The sequence below is a fragment of the Amblyomma americanum genome, chromosome 9, assembly GCF_052857255.1.
Source record: "Amblyomma americanum isolate KBUSLIRL-KWMA chromosome 9, ASM5285725v1, whole genome shotgun sequence".
Lineage (NCBI taxonomy): Eukaryota > Metazoa > Arthropoda > Arachnida > Ixodida > Ixodidae > Amblyomma > Amblyomma americanum.
The window spans coordinates 89,202,951-89,220,175 of NC_135505.1; the positions used below are offsets into that span (position 1 = coordinate 89,202,951).

Consider the following 17,225-nt stretch of genomic DNA (forward strand, 5'->3'; position numbering starts at 1 on the left):
ACGAGCCTCAGTTGCGAGGCCGGATAGGAGCTACAGATCACGACCTTCCACCCCTCCGAGTCCAAGAGGGCACATTAGGCCGGTGGTTGCAGTTGTCGGCAGATGAACATAATGTGGTCGAATGTTGCTCTCGGGGCCCCACAGGGGGAACATTCGGGGGTGTGAGCAGAAGAGAAGAAAAGCGCAAGTAGCGCTGCTTAGGGAAAGGCTCGAGCCTATAGTATTCGCCAGGTTGTCTGTTGTTGTTTTGTCAGCGATGTGTGTGGCAGGGGGTAAAGTAGACGGCCTTAGCGGTAGTGTAGCGTTATGTCGGGATATGCGATCAGCCTGTCTTTCGCGCTGCCTGGGTCTTGGGTACACGCAGCTCGTTTGACGTACGCTCGAGCAGCGGAATGGGCCGCTCCGTTACCTGGATTGCCCGAACGTGCCGGTACCCAGAATTATTTGGATGGGGGAGGTGGTTGGGGTTTGAGATGAGAATTTTATAGGCGGCAGCATGTATCTGTCCGCGGAAAAAATTTTGAATGGCGGTTTGGAATCGCTCAGGATAAGAGTGCCAGTGGAAGAAGATATCGCTAGTGCGATGGCTGCTTCTTCAGCTTCTATCGAGGTGTTTGCCCTGATCGAGTCTGATGTCGTGTGTTTCAGGTTGTTGGAGAGTACGCAGAGGGCGTAAACTGAGTGTTGGGAGTACTCTGCGGCGTCTACATAGACTATGTCCCATTCATTGTCATGTGCTAGCATGTTGCGTCCGGTGGTAGTGGAAGACTGTCTGTCTATCTGGGCTCTGCGGTGTGCTTCCGTCAGCTCATTGAGCGTGTTGTGGATTTCCATGCGTAAGAAACTGAAGGTGGGGGTGCGTTTGGGCAGACTTAAGGCCACCTTGTAGGCATGTCTGATTAGTGCATCTATTTTTCTGTCTCCGTTTAAGTAAGGTAGAGGTAGGGCAGGGAGTACAGCATCCCGCTTATCCCGAATGTCTCTACCAGTCTTCGGAGGTCGTGTTCGCGCATGCCACGGTGTTTATTGGCTATGCGTTTGATCAGTCGACTGATCTGGTGCGTGTTGGCAGTGAGTTTGGAGATATTCTTCGTATTAAGGCCGTTGGCTTGCATAACATGCCCAGTACGCGAAGCTAGTGCACTTCTGGCACTGGCTGCCCATCTGTAGTGATGCACATGGAGGGGTTATTTTTTGTCTGGGGTTGGGTGGAGTAACAGGAGTTCGGACTTGGCTGGGGAGCAAGCGAGGCCTATGGAGGCCGCGCACACCGCCGCCACGTTCGCTCCTGCCTGAAGAGTTTCTTCAATGCTTTCCACATTTTGCCTTTGGTGGCCCACAGAACGATGTCGTCTGCTCAGAAAGAATGGGGGAGTCTCGGAATTTGTGAAAGTTCGTGGGCAATCGTGAAGAGTGTGATGTTAAAAAGAAATGGAGATAGTACAGACCCTTGAGGCGTTCCTCGATTAGCCAGAGGGAAAGTGGTGGGTTTCACGGGGCCGAGCCGGATTGCTGCTGTGCGATCCCGAAGAAGAGCGGCCATGTAGGAGTGCGCTCGGCGCCCAACACCTAGATTGGACAGAGCGTCCATTATGGCGGTGTGGTATATGGTGTTGAAGGCCTTTTAAAGGTCTAAGGCCAGCAGCGCTCGCGTTCGTCTGCAGTGCCGGGGTGGAGGATTTCTTTCAATATCTGAAGAATTATGTACTGTGTAGAGAGGTGCCTTCGAAAACCCAGCAACGTTTGGGGAAATAGGTTGTTGGTTTCCATGTGAATATTTGACCTGCTGAGGATTACGTGATCTAAAGGCTTTCCGAGACAACAGATGAGCGGGATTGGGCGAATTTGATAGGTTTTAGTGGTTTGCCGGACTTAGGAATGAAGGTAACTTGAGCGTGGGTCCACTCTTCAGGGAGAGTGCCTTCATTCCAGTGCTTGTTGAAGAATTTCGTTTTAGCCTGGATAGAGCTCTCATCTAAGCGCCTTTGGGCTTTGCCATTTGATCGGCGCTGGGTGCAGACGTGGTCCGAAATTGGAGCATGGCTGCTCGAACTTCCCACTTAGTTATTTCCTCGTCTAGTTCGGGGTTTTCCGCTCCTAAATAGTGTGGAAGAGAAGTCTTGGGTGTTGTGAGATAGATTGCTTTGGGGTTATGAATCAGGGTGTCGTAGTCCATGTCTAGGCTATGGATGATATGGGTACACTACGATGTTGGGTGTTCTTGGTGTGATCAGGTTCTAGTAGGCAGCGTAGGAATTTCCACGTGTCCTTTAACTCAAGGTTTCCAAGTAGGCGGTCGCACACCTGTCCCCACTCCTGGCGCCTTAGTTGTGCTGCGTGTGCTTAGATGTCTTTTATCAGGTCTGAGATTCTAAGCTTCAGAGAGCGGTTTTGCTGGCTGGAGTGGGCCTTCCACATGTGTAGTAGTCTGATATCGGTCATCTCCGACTCTCGAGTGCTCAGTATATCAGACGTGGCCATGTTCACATCCTCAGGGAGGTCTGCCATTCAGTGTGCTAGATGTTCGATGTTGGTGGGGGCAGTGGTACGGAGGTTGCGGAACCGGTTCCAGTTTGTGATCTTCAGATGTTTTCTGATGCGGTGGGCAACGGACGGTAGTGAGAGGGAACTCTGAGCGATGTAGTGATCGCTACCTAGAGAGGTGTGCATGTTCGACCAGTGGCAGTGCGTGATGTTCTTTCTGAGGGTGAGTTCGGGAGTGGTTTTATTTTGAGCGCTCTTTCCAATCCGTGTCTATTGTTGCAGATGGTTTACGAGGGTGAGCCGCTTGTTTTGGAAAAGTGTCCTTTGTTTCGCGCCTTTGCTGCAGTTGGATTCATATCCCCAACTAACGTGCCTGGTGTTACAGTGGCCTAGCACTATGAGTGGGTGCTTGGCGCTGATTTGAAGTGGTTTTTTAATGGCCTCTATGCGAGGGGCTACTTTGCGAAAATGTTGTAGAGGCTGTTCATCTCCCCGGAAAGGAAAGGTGCACAACTGGCTCCTTGGGTCAGTGAACACCTCAATCTCGTTTTGTGTTGGCGGCGTTGGTGAAAAAAAATTGTGGTGGTTTAGCTCTGGCTAAGCCTGGTCGAAAAAAAAAGCCGCATCTCCCTGGCTACATTTCTGTCAAGCCACTGGCTGTTTTCATAGATAGCCATACTGACACACACAGCAGTAGGCATTATTTTATTTCTTAAACATCTCGCTTTCTTCGAAATGACATAAAAGGCGCTCAAAGAAGACTATTTATTTATATAGTTTCCGTGATATATACAACTGTATTATTGCTCGTTGTATGCGGAGATATGGAACCAAATCCTGTTCCAAACGACGTGCAAACCCTGCACATAATTTCAGAAAGCCAAACTCGACCACCTGGGGATCTTTAACGTGCACTGACATCGCACAGCACAAGACGCCCGAGTGCTGTGCGTTGTCAGTGCACTTTAAAGATCCCGAGTTGGTCGAAATTATTCCGGAACCCTCCACTACGGCACCTTTCTCTTCCTTTCTTCTTTCACTCCCTCCTTTATCCCTTCCCTTACGGCGCGGCGCAGGTGTCCAACGATATATGAGACATATACTGTGCCATTTCCTTTCCACAAAAACCAATTATTATTAAAAACTGAAAAAAATTGAGCTTTTGGGGAAAGCAAATGGCGCAATGTGAGACAGGCGTAATTTCCTTTACTTGGACAGAATAATAATAATTGGTTTCTGGGGAAAGAAAACGGCGCAGTATCTGTCTCATATATATTTGAACACCTGAACCGCGCCGTAAGGGAAGGGATAAAGGAGGCAGTGAAAAAAGAAAGGAAGAAAGCCGTAGTGGAGGGCTCCGGAATAATTAAGACCTCCTGGGGATCGTTAATGTGCCCTCACATTGCACAGCACACGGGCGCCTTAGCGCTATTCCGCCATAAAAACGCAGCCGCCGCGGTCGGGTTCGAAACCGGGAACTCCGGGTCAGTAGTCGAGCACCCTAATCACTGAGCCATCGCGGCGGTTATTTCTTGAACCCGTCTTTCATTTTCCTTCGCTTATGGCGCGGTTCGCGTGTCCACTGAGATATACGAGACAGGCGTCATTTCCTTTCCTTAAAACCAATTCTCATTTCATTTTACTTCCTTTACGGGCGCGGTTCGAGTGTCCACCGAGATATGTGAGGCAGGCGTCATTTCCTTGTTTGAACTCTAGCTACATTCAAGGTCAAAATTTCGGTCCCGCTGGCGGCTCGAATAGCTGGTTTAGTGAAGCCTTTCGCTTCATAATTGCCAGTGGTTTAACTTAGAGAACCCTGGAATTCAACGAAAAGCAAGGACGCTTGCTTAGCGTGTTAGGCTCGTCCATGGAAGCTCCGGAACACGCTCGCGGCAGCCGTTCTATAAATACCCACATGATAACGTGCATATGCGGTGGTATAACATGGTCTTAGGACAACCCCATCGGGTGTCATCACTTTGCTTAACATCACTCAATCGGATGTTATTAAGGTCAAAGGTCACCTAATGTCAAAGGTCAGAGGTAAAAAATGTCAACTAAAGGTCATGGGTCGAGGTCAGCGGCCAAGGGTTCGACACCATAACAGTACCATATATGGTCGTAGACGGCTAATGTGGTTGGGGCTCAAGATCAAGGCCTACGCGACGACTGCTTTACCTGGCGTAGTGATGCTTTTCGCTTCAAAAATTGTTTTTGTGGAAAGGAAATGGCGCAGTATCTGTGTATCTGCCTCAAATATCAGCGGACAGCTGAACCGCGCAGTAAGGGAAGGGGTAAGGAATGGACTTAAAGAAGAAAGGAAGAAAGAGGTTCTGTAGTGGAGGAAAATTGAATTGAAATTTGGTTTTTGGGGAAGGGAAATGGCACAATATCTGCCGGATATCGGCGGACACCTGAACCGCGCCATAAAGGGAGAGATAAAGATAGACAAGAGAAGAAAGGAAGGAAGAGCTGCCTAGTGGAGGGCTCCGGAATAATTTCGACCACCTGGGGATCGTTAACGTGCCCTTACATCGCACAGCACACGGCGCCTTAGCGTTTTTCCTCCATAAAAATACAGCCGCGCGGTCGGGTTCGAACCCGGGAACTCCGGATCAGAAGTCGAGCCCCCTAACCACAGAGCCACCGCAGCGGGTGACCGTAGTTGAGGACTCGGGAATAATTTCGACCACACGGGGATCTTCGATGTGCACTGACATCAGACAGCACACGGGCGTCGTTGCGTTTCGCCTCCACCGAAACACGGCCGCCGCGGTCGGGTTATAACCCGGGTATTCCGGGTCAGTAGCCGAGCGCTTAACCACTGAGCCAACGCGGCGGGTTGGCGTTTGTGTCCGACTGCAAGAACATGCTTTGAATGCGTTCCGCACAATGATAGGCAGCGCGCACACGCTGTCACCATGGTAGGCGGCAATTAATATTTGATCGCGAGAGGTTAGTCACCCAATGAACGCTGCGGCCTATTGCTGCAGAGACGCGTGTCTGCCACTACGTTGTCAGCACTAATGCGCTGGCAACGTCTCTCTCTCAACACCACCACGTACCTCAGTGCGCTTGAGGCGTCACTGACACAGGCAGCAAGTTTTGCGCCTTTACTTTCCTCTTAATCATCGGCGCCTAGAACGTTGTCAACGTCAAAGCCAATGAACCCAATGAACGCCGACAGCTTTCGATTTTTTATCTTGGATTAGCTGAGACCCGCTGCGGTGGCTCAGTGATTAGGGCGCTCGACTACTGATCCGGAGTTCGCGGGTTCGAACCCGACCTCGGCGACAACGTTTTTATGGAGTAAAAACGCTAATGCGCGCGTGTGCTCTGCGATGTCAGTGCACGTAACGATCCCGAGGTGGTCGAAATTACTCCGGAGCCTTCCACTACAGCACCTCTTTCTTCGTTTCTTCTTTCACTCCCTCTTTATCCCTACCCTTACGGAGCGGTTCAGGTCCAACGATATATACGAGACAGATACTGCGCCATTTCCTTTCCCCAAAAACCAATTATTATTAACATTATTAGCTTAGCTCGACGAAATTATTTTTTTTCTTAATTTTATATGCCACGCTTATGTAATCGCTTTTAAAGCGCAACATATATGTAAACACAGATCATTGTTGTCTCACCCTTTGCGGGCACGGACTTTAGTTATACCATGCTGCTAGTTTTACGAATGTTGAGAAGGTCGAGGAGTTTGCTTAATACGATTTTTGTAAAAGCGCCCTTACCATTGATTAATATTACCCACACGATAGCGATAGTGAGCCACTTGTTTATTTTATTGCATGGAGCAAGGAGCAAATCTTCACCTAAAAGCTCATTTTTTTAAAAAGCACTAGAATAATTTAGCATGAAATGGACGGCAACACTTAGAAAGTCTGAACATTTCTGTTCGTAGGGTACTCAAGGTGTCTGGTAAAACGTCGTCTGTTCAAGCATGGCCAATGTGGTCCTGGAACATGATGACCTTGCCTTACCGGAATCATGTTTTTTTTTTCTGCAAAGACCTATACTTATAACAGCCATGTTTTCAATAAGAAACATATTTTCCGGCACGTTAGTAATTTCCGTGCTATGTGCAATGAAGGTATCGTAGAGTAGGACAGTTTTCATCCCGGACTTTAATTATCATTGTAAATTTTTCTGAATTTCAAAAATACAGACTCACCTCCAAGAGAGGTTGCAGTACATCGATCGGTGTCTGCGAACGAAATGGAGGGTGGGAAATATTTCAGTACAAAATAGCCATAAGCATGCCCACTCTGAATATACATCCAAAAAGCCGTGCAAGTATTCAACTATGTGATGCCACTGACGCCACGGACCTGGCTCGAGCTACCTGCGCGCTTCGCCGTGACGAGGACGAAGCGGTCGCTGTTGCGAGAGGAGAGCTCGAGCTGGCTCTCTAAGCGATTAAGGCCCCAGCCGCTCTACCGTCCCCTTCACGTCTACGACTGCGTTTCGTCTGCTCTCTTAAAGTATGTCATTCCTTTTCTCAAGAAATTCAAAAATGCAATGTTAATTTTGTGCTAAAGATCCTGGCCTTTATAAGTTGTAATTAGGCACTTGGTTACTTAGTTTTGCTATATAGCCATGTCACAAAATGAAAGACATCTGCCACGTGGAAGGCACACGGAAGAAAATTTATGAATTCCGCTGAGTTAAATTATTCTGTCCACATGGTTATTTAATTTTTAAAACATTTCTAAGCGTTAAGCGACCTTTTCGTCACAGCTCTGTTAATCACAGCTTCTGGCGGTCATTATAAGCTCTAACATCTCATAAAACCTAAAATAAAAAAAGATGTTCGCTTTGCATAGTTAGGCCAAATGCAAATTAGGTGCTAGCAGTTCGGTTTTTCCTTTGGTTTCGTTATTAAGATCCAGTGTTTCCGGACGGCAGCTGCTCGGATAGCGATAATGAGTTACTGTACACAGCTATGTGCAGCTTTTTATCCCGGCCGCTTTTTTCACCATGTATCCCAGCTTTGGTGATAATAAAACGTTTTTATTGAATGATTGATTGATATGCGGCATTGGTCATTCTTTCCATTCGTGGATCCGTGCCAGTATTCCTGCCATTCTTTGCGCTATGGTGCAGCGGTCAACCGATGCGCCACTGCCATTCTATGGCAGGTGCTGCCATCGGTAGGACTTTGATGCTTGTGTTGTGCTTCGACCCAAGTTGCCACACACACACACACACACACACACACACACACACACACACACACACACACACACACACACACACACACACACACACACACACACACACACACACACACACACACACACACACACACACACACACACACACACACACACACACACACACACACACACACACACACACACACACACACACACACACACACACACACACACACACACACACACACACACACACACACACACACACACACACACACACACACACACACACACACACACACACACACACACACACACACACACACACACACACACACACACACACACACACACACACACACACACACACACACACACACACACACACACACACACACACACACACACACACACACACACACACACACACACACACACACACACACACACACACACACACACACACACACACACACACACACACACACACACACACACACACACACACACACACACACACACACACACACACACACACACACACACACACACACACACACACACACACACACACACACACACACACACACACACACACACACACACACACACACACACACACACACACACACACACACACACACACACACACACACACACACACACACACACACACACACACACACACACACACACACACACACACACACACACACACACACACACACACACACACACACACACACACACACACACACACACACACACACACACACACACACACACACACACACACACACACACACACACACACACACACACACACACACACACACACACACACACACACACACACACACACACACACACACACACACACACACACACACACACACACACACACACACACACACACACACACACACACACACACACACACACACACACACACACACACACACACACACACACACACACACACACACACACACACACACACACACACACACACACACACACACACACACACACACACACACACACACACACACACACACACACACACACACACACACACACACACACACACACACACACACACACACACACACACACACACACACACACACACACACACACACACACACACACACACACACACACACACACACACACACACACACACACACACACACACACACACACACACACACACACACACACACACACACACACACACACACACACACACACACACACACACACACACACACACACACACACACACACACACACACACACACACACACACACACACACACACACACACACACACACACACACACACACACACACACACACACACACACACACACACACACACACACACACACACACACACACACACACACACACACACACACACACACACACACACACACACACACACACACACACACACACACACACACACACACACACACACACACACACACACACACACACACACACACACACACACACACACACACACACACACACACACACACGCGCACACACTAAATGCCACTAAATGCGGGGAATGGACATTATAGGTGCTAGCGCACTGAAAGAAACTTACCTGGGAGGTTTTGCAGGTCACAAGCGTGTCTCCTAAGCACTGTGAGGAATAATCATTAGTTTCATGTTAGTGCATGCATCTGCTGCTATACCAGGCACAGCCATACGTTTGTGGAAATCGACTTTGGCAATAAAAATGAATAAGCATGCACTGAGGGCGTTTTTCTTGACATTAAATAGTGGAATACCTAGGCAATGAACTCACTCAGGGTTAGGAAGAATATCTGTAGTGCATGCTGAGAGCAAGGAAAGCTATGTGGTTAGGTATTTTCGGATGATATGGTCTAATATACATATTTGACTCCGCGTGTTCTTACACGTAAGCGTACACTCGACGTTTAAATGGAACGTTTAGCGGCGCGCTAAAGGAACCTCGTCTTAAGGGCAGTTGTCGCTGTGCTACGGCTTCGGCGTTCGTGTTGCACTGAACCACGCTGATTGGTATGCATGCTGTGACGTCACTCTCACTGCCATTTGCCTTGGCAACACCCCACGCGGCGTTCGCATTGGGACAGCACCATGTCACGGTGATTGCTCAGCGTGCATAACGTCATGTATGACGTAACTGCAAAACGTGGTTTGAATGCGGTGCACTGATTAGTCTGAGCGCTGACGTCATGAGTGTCACTACAGTCAAGGCACGCGCACTTCACAAGTGAAGAGGATAAGCAGTCATGAATAAATATTATTTTGAGCATAGCGAATAGTTTTCTTTGAATCTTTCTGTGCAATTTTTAGTACTTTCACCGTCGTTACCAGCCTGAGAAAAACTTTCATCGGCATTCATCAGCAAGTGAATGTTGGAGTTTTACAGCGCTAGCTGATACGAGCGCATTGGCTAGATTCAAAGAAACCGTCATCCGTGCGTGCGAGCCGCGGCGATTACGTTCTCACAATGGAGGAATGCATGAACTGCTGGCAGCGCGGCACCATGTCCAGAGTGACAGAGCAGAACATCATTCAGCCAGCGGGAAATACAGCAGCCCGTCTTTCCGTTCCGTTTGAACTCACCGCCGATCGTTCGAATGCTTCGGTAAAAACAACTCCACGACAACCTCAATTGCGTTAGTCCTAAAGGTCCAGAGTTGCAAGCTCGTGAAGCCAAGGCAGCGAGATTGATCGATACAACTCAAGAAGGCAGCGAAGAACGCCCCCTAATGCAGGCCTTACAGTGAGTGCTGTGGAGAGGCTTTCATATTGTCGCAGTTGCAATGAAGCGGAAGTCAGGCTGGAAAGCAAGGAAGAGGGCCCTTTGTCCTCGCGCCACGCTAAGTGGCTTAGAACTTTTTGCTGGGCTAGTTGCTCTATTCAGGCAAAAGTGAAGCAGCCCGAATGAAGAATTTCGAAGGCGAAACGAAGAAGGGACAGGAAAGAGCATCTATTTCCTGTCGCTTCTGCGTTTAGCCTTAGGGCTTCTTTTTTCGCGGTTCACTTTTTTCAGTGTGAGTGGCTTCTTCGTTGTTCAGGGTAAGGGTGCTAACGGGTAAAGAGGGAAGATGCAGAGAGGGTGCAGGTTCGCTAATGCTGAGGCCCCTCTCCCAACGGCACGGAGATTACAGCCTATCTTCATCTCTTTGCTGCCAGTCTTCCCCTGCATTGCTGTAAATGTTGGTCGAGAGTGCAGCCTGAAATCTCAGGTGCATGGGAAGCGCCTTTGTGAAAAGCGACTAACCGCGACGTCATGCAATCGGTGACTACCATTGGCTTGAGAGCCTCCTTTTTGGGGTATTTGCCGCTGCCTTCCAGACTTCACTGCCTGCTATAGTCGCTTGGAAGTGACCACTAGGTTCTTGCGAAAATCCAGCAACTTTCAACTGCCACCCAGGGATTTAAATTGCGCTTGTGCCGCCTGTGTTTTGTGCACTCATAACGTTCTAGTTTTAGGCTACTTTCTCGGAGCTCTTTTATTTGTTACTATTTTGTTTTTCTTTTCGGCTTTCAGCTTCGTTATGCGCCCGAACATCGGTTTTTAACAATTAGCAAATATCCTTGAATCGACAGCCCAAATGCACACTAAGGCGTTTTGAAGGTTATTATTGCCAGTGACAGTGAACATGACCAATGAATATATTTTGGTGCGATGACCCCTTTTCCATCAATAAAAATGAACACTGAGGACAAGGAAACCAAGCAACAAGCTTATAGCTCGTGTATTTGTCTGCCGTCTTCTAACGCTAACACTTTAATTCAAGGTGCACTTCGATCGGCTTCGTTCAGCCCGAGGTTATCCCCTTGAACACGCCAAAGACTTTGCTCTGGTGGTATGTTTTATTTTGCACATCTTCGTGAATCGGATAGCTGTCGGCTACATGACTCGCTCTACCCGTCTGCCCGCAGGGCGGAGATTTTCGGCTGTGCTTCTAGGTTACCCGAAAAAATATATATCTGCGTTGTTTAACAATGAAGAGGAAGTTAGGTTTTTTAGTGTCCATACTGCGTTCGCCAATTGATTGAAGGCCTTAAAATGCAATCTTTCGTTGCTGGAAAAGTGTTCTTCGCACAATCGTTTCGCACATATGTCTAAGCAAAGAATTTGTCTCTTTAGTTAGAGAAATGTTTATGACAGTGCTGCATCCAACAAAATGATGACACCAAGAATGATGCTTAATTTATTTTTATTCCCTAATTACCGTGGGTAAGGGTATTACATAAAAGATGCCATCAGCAATAAATAGAAAAATTAATGATGCAATATTTGTTTATATACATAAGCGATAATTTATATTTTGAGTGAACGATGATGAGCAGCTAATATGTAGGGTATGATGTTGAACGCCGTTCCAACCTTAAACAGCACGTGGAAAGAAGGAGACGTAAAAGTTAACAGTTTGGGTGTGTGGAGTGAGTGGCTGATGTGGTGCGATATGTGCGCTGCTTGCATGAATGAATAAGCAAAATGATAAGTTCACGGGTAATGAAAACTGGTAAAATGAAACGATGACTCGGTCGCGACTAATGAGAAGAGCCGAAAAAGAATATTTATTTTTTAAGCCTGCTAGACTGATTGTCATCGACAAGCGTAGCAGAAAGTAAAAAGCGCAGCTGTTTACTGGGGCGAGGCTCACCGAACAGCCGCGCTCATTTCAGACAAAGAAGACGATCGACCACGCGCTGGGAGACAAGGTTCGCCACCAGCTCGCGCCGGCAGAGTGTCAGCAGTGTGCCATTGCCTCCCTCTCATCCAAGAGGCATCAACTCGATGCCGCATGGGCGGGGGAAAAATACATAGCTGAGGCGGCAAGTTAATGGCACGAGTGTATTCGTGGTAAGGGGTTAACGGGACTAATACGGGGGAGGGGGGGGGCTTCATTCCCGCCTCACGGACTACTTTGGGCGTCGACTGTCGAGAGAATCGGACAGTTCCTTGAAGGAGCACCTCGTAGTTTACCGCGCTGAGGCGGCGTTAAACCTGGTACGGGCCAAAGTAACGGCGAAGAAGCTTCTCAGAGCGCCCTCGCAAGCGTATCGGACTCCATACCCAGACTTGGTCACCGCGCGTGTAAATCGCCTCCTTGCGACGGAGGTTATAATGCTCGTCGTCGCGTTTTTGTTGTCGCCGGATTCGCTGCTGAGCAACTTGGAGAGCGGCTTCGGCGTCACGAACAAATTGGTCAGCGCCCATGACAGTAGAGGGAGCAGGATCCGGCAGAAGAATGGCGTCCAGCACGGTCAAGGCATCGCGACCGTGCACCACATGCAAAGGAACTGAGGAGCGTCGTTTCGTGCAGCGCAGTGTTGTACGCGAACGTGATGTAAGACAATATCCGGTCCCTGTTCCCATGGTCCCGACACTACCGATTACGTGACGCAGCTCCGCTATTTTTGCCGCCATCTCAGAGCGCCACATCTCCGACGCCAGTCTCCACCATCTTCGCATGTTCCATACGAGCTAACGACTTGCACGCACGTCCTTGTTCGCCGAGACTCTGTCCGCAAGCCGCTTCCGCGCCACTATGACGGCTCCTTCCGTGTACTCGGAAGAACATTGAAGTTCTGCGTCGTCGACATTCATGGCGCACTGACACCATTTCATCTGACCGCTTGAAGCCAGCCTTCACTGAGGACACCCCGCCCACTGGGCCTAAATGTGTGCTTTCTCTGCCCCAACCGGCCGGCTGCCCTCCTCCACCATCTTTCCCTGCCACTCCTCAGAAGCGGAAAGTATCGTTCCGGCTTCCAGCTTCACCGGACTCATTTACATGCGGGGGCCTACTGTAGCAGCAGCAGCACCCTTACGCAGCAGGAGCAGCACCAGCCGACGAAGATGACGCCGCTGAAGTGCAGTCGATTTCATATCGCTCCTCATGCCCGCGTCAAGCGCTGCTCGGCTCCCTGCCATCAGACGTTCTAGCACTTCAGCCAGTAAATCAATCACTTCCTTCATCGTGCCGACCTCATACTGACTGGCGCGACGAGCTTTTCAGAAAACAGGGATTCCGAAGAAATAGGCACTAGGAACATACAGGATCTTTAAGCTGGAAATTGCCAAAGAAAACATCTATGATAATTGTAGGGGAATCTCTTTTTTGTTTGAGGCCAGGACGGGAATTTTTCGGACTAAGACATAAAGAGTCAGGTACCAGGAGATAGGCACTTTGTGCATTGCGTGCGGAGAGGAGGAGGAAACGGCTGAACACTTGATACTTTTCTGTAAAGGGCTTCACCCTGCAGTGGAAGGCAGCGGGGTTGATTTATTCAAAGCATTGCGGTTTAAGGACAGTGAAGGAAAAGTATATTTTAAGCGAGTAGAAGTAACCCAGGGAAGGTTATCTGACTGGTGACTAAAATCAAGACAAGAATAAAATTTCACAAGCCATGGTTAGGTGGCTTGAATCACTGCATGATTTAAAGTGTTCAGCCTTATTCATCCACCCATCCATCCATTCCTCAAGCGTGGCAATATATATTATGAAGAATGAACGAATTTTGCAGCAGGATATTAACTGCTTTGAGACGGTTTAGGAGGATAACATCGTGCGGGCCCGTATGGCCGTTGCGTATTCTAATTTAGGTCTTAAGTGGAATTTACAATTTCGCGGTATCTGGAGTGAGATGAAATTGACGTTCAAGAAATGCCAGGCTATTGTTAGCAGATGATATTACGTTATTAACATGTCCTCCTCATTCAGGATGCCTAATTATTTTAAGTTTCATATGCATTTATGCATGTGCACGCGATTGGTACTGAATGGGATGAGTTCGTGGTGACGAGTAAAGGAGAAAAATTAATTTTCTTGGGTTAGCTATCACTCGCCAATTGCTACACCACTGTTCGATGTTGTTAATCTGCAGTAATCAGTAGTGTTGGTTGCTGGACTGTAGATTACGCAGTTAACTTTTTATCACTTATATACAAGCGGGTTTAGTGAATTTTTAATAAGCCGCTAATATTTCCACATGTCCCTATTTTCCATTTTGTTGAAAACGAATTAATGCCGAGAAGTTAAGAAAGCTATCATGAACTAATTATTGTGTACTGTCGGCATTGAAGAATTCAGCATGAGTGCACCTCCTCTGCTTTATCACGTGCGACACTCAAAAAAGTAAAAAGGAGAAATTTCATTACCGCTCCCAATCCACCGACATCTGGCAGTGTCAGATTCACGCAGAAACCTAAGGAAACGAAAGTAAATATATATTTTTTAACGGCAATCTTCAGTTTAGCATTGCTACAGTACGCTTTCTCAGAGACGTCGCATATGATTCCTGGTTTTTTTCGCAACTCGTAAGCATAACAAATTTGCCGTGATGAGTTTAACACTTCAACTCAGAAGCCCGTGAGGAGTATTAGCTTAAATTAATGGCTCCCGCCACTCGAACAAGAAAGGCAATTCCAGCAGAGTTAAATAACATTTGAGAGCAAGCGTCACAAAATTTCCAGTTTTCAGCAGTGAGGAAAAATAAGGTCTCAATTTCTCCTGCTAATTACAAACAGAAAAGCGTCTCTTCCGTTCTAGCTTCTTATTCCAAGCGGAAACACTCGAATGGAAGGTTACTATGTATCCCGCATATTGTCTCCTAGATATTCGGACTGGTCGATCCTTTCAGCCGGGCCGCCACGCCACCCGAGTCCCAATTGCTTTCTGTCGCTGCGTGGCCACATATGAAGATTTCCTTGGCCATTCTTGGGCTATACCCGCGCACTAGTGCAGGAAAAGTGAAGAAACGCCGCACACTCACCACACTTTTGAGCACTTTTTTTGCCTGTTGCAATAACAATAAAGTTAATGTCACTGCTCCAACCTATAATTTTCCTACTTTTTGCACTTTCGCAGACAACTTCGTGCTTTGCGGAAGTCTATACTGCGCTCCCGCTCCCTTGACGAGCTAATTCATTTAAATTCCGCCGCCGCGGTGGCTAAGTTGTCATTGCGCTCGGCCTGAAAGACGCAAGTTCGATCCTAGTAGCGCCAGTACCATTTAGATGGAGTAGAAATGCTAGAGGCCCGGGTACTATTCGATATCAAAGCAGTTTAAGCTCCCGTACCCGGGACATTTGAGCGAAAATAATAATAATGAGTAAATACGAATGCAGCCTTTGTCATGATCTGGGAGGTGCAAGTGTTACATGTCCATCACTCTCCTCTTTTAATGGCAATGATGTAAGACGACGCTACATGAATGATAATTGGCTGTACCACTGATTTTTTTTCTGATACTGCCGCATTGTGTAACTACAACGCACAACACAGGAAATTTCACAACGTAGCTATTCAGACCGCTAGCGTGGCTGTCATATCGCCTTGAAGCCACCTGCCGGACACGTTCTTACTTTGCACGTTATAGTTTGGTTTACGATGCTGTGCACATGCCTACATAAGTTATGCCCGCGACTGCGATTCATTTGTTCAAGCGAAGGCCGGTCCAACGACAGAAACGTCAGTGTACAGCTTCAGAGCATCGTAGTCTTTTCAGGATACTTTTCTATAGCGCTACTGACGCAGAGAATCCCCTTCCCGAAGCATTTGACGAAATAAACCTTCAAAACGAACAATCGCGTTTGTAGCGTTAAAGTTATCTTACCTGAATGCAAATACATATAAACCGGCAATTACTTTGGTTTGGTCTTACACGGTCTGCCGTAAGAAAGCGAGTTACAGGCTGCGAGGTACACCGTTGCTAAAGGCTTGGGGTAATGTCGACCACTTGAAGCTCTTTAAACCGCACTGACATTGCACAGTTCACGTGCCTTTAGTATTACGTATGTGGCCGACACAGCCAGGATTCACCCCGCGTATATCGAGCCGAGCAGCACAACCACTTAGCCACCGAAGCTCTCCAATTGGTGAGATAGCTACACAAGTCAAGGCTGCGTTAGATGGAAGCACAATGTAAACCCCCGTAGGGCTCGCTAGGACATTAGAAACAGCAATTTCAGGCGGCGGTGCAACAAAATGGAAGCTCTGAGAATCGCGATAATTTAGGAAGAAAGAGTAAGCGCGAGGAGGAAAAGATTTTAAGCAAAATCAGGTAATGACTGCTCTCACCACTGTCCCCGGGGTCAGCGGAGCGGACCGTCGTGAATGTGGTCAGCAAAACAAAGCAGATTACAACCGCGGAAGACGCCATGCTTCGTGATCCGCTCCTGTTGCTGTGAGCCGAGGTGCATGAGGAGGGCGACTTATGTACTTGAACCATTTCGCATTTGAAGCTTTTGCTTTTTGGTGTCTCATCTGCAGTTTTTGAGAGCAGCACCAATCCCCGCTGTGTTTAGGAGACCTTTTCCTTTTTGTTTTTTGGTTGTTCTCTGCATTTGATATAATGGGGTTCTCCTTTGTTTTGAGTCACTTTGTCACTACAGTTTTTCCGCTATTTTATGAGATAAAACCTGCAATCTCAACTGTCATGGTATATTCCAGCCCGATAGACCAATTGTTGAGATTCAGCACTCATGCGTACATTTCTTTTATTTTTATTTTATTACACGTGCTAAAAGCGTCCTCGATGTTGGAA

At 47.7% G+C, this 17,225-nt stretch overlaps 1 protein-coding gene across 1 annotated transcript in view; it reads right to left on the reverse strand.

Annotated features, from left to right (window-relative positions):
• The window catches only part of LOC144105725 (uncharacterized), a 51,159-nt gene extending 34,245 nt beyond the window's left edge, over positions 1 to 16,914 (reverse strand). The window contains exons 1-4 of the mRNA XM_077638829.1: positions 16,760 to 16,914; positions 14,839 to 14,885; positions 9,274 to 9,312; positions 6,668 to 6,700 (exon numbers count right to left, since the gene is read on the reverse strand). Of these exons, the coding sequence (XP_077494955.1) occupies positions 6,668 to 6,700; positions 9,274 to 9,312; positions 14,839 to 14,885; positions 16,760 to 16,910 (270 nt within the window). The 5' untranslated portion in view covers positions 16,911 to 16,914. The remainder of the gene's footprint in view (positions 1 to 6,667; positions 6,701 to 9,273; positions 9,313 to 14,838; positions 14,886 to 16,759) is intronic.
• Between the last annotated feature and the right edge of the window lie 311 nt (positions 16,915 to 17,225).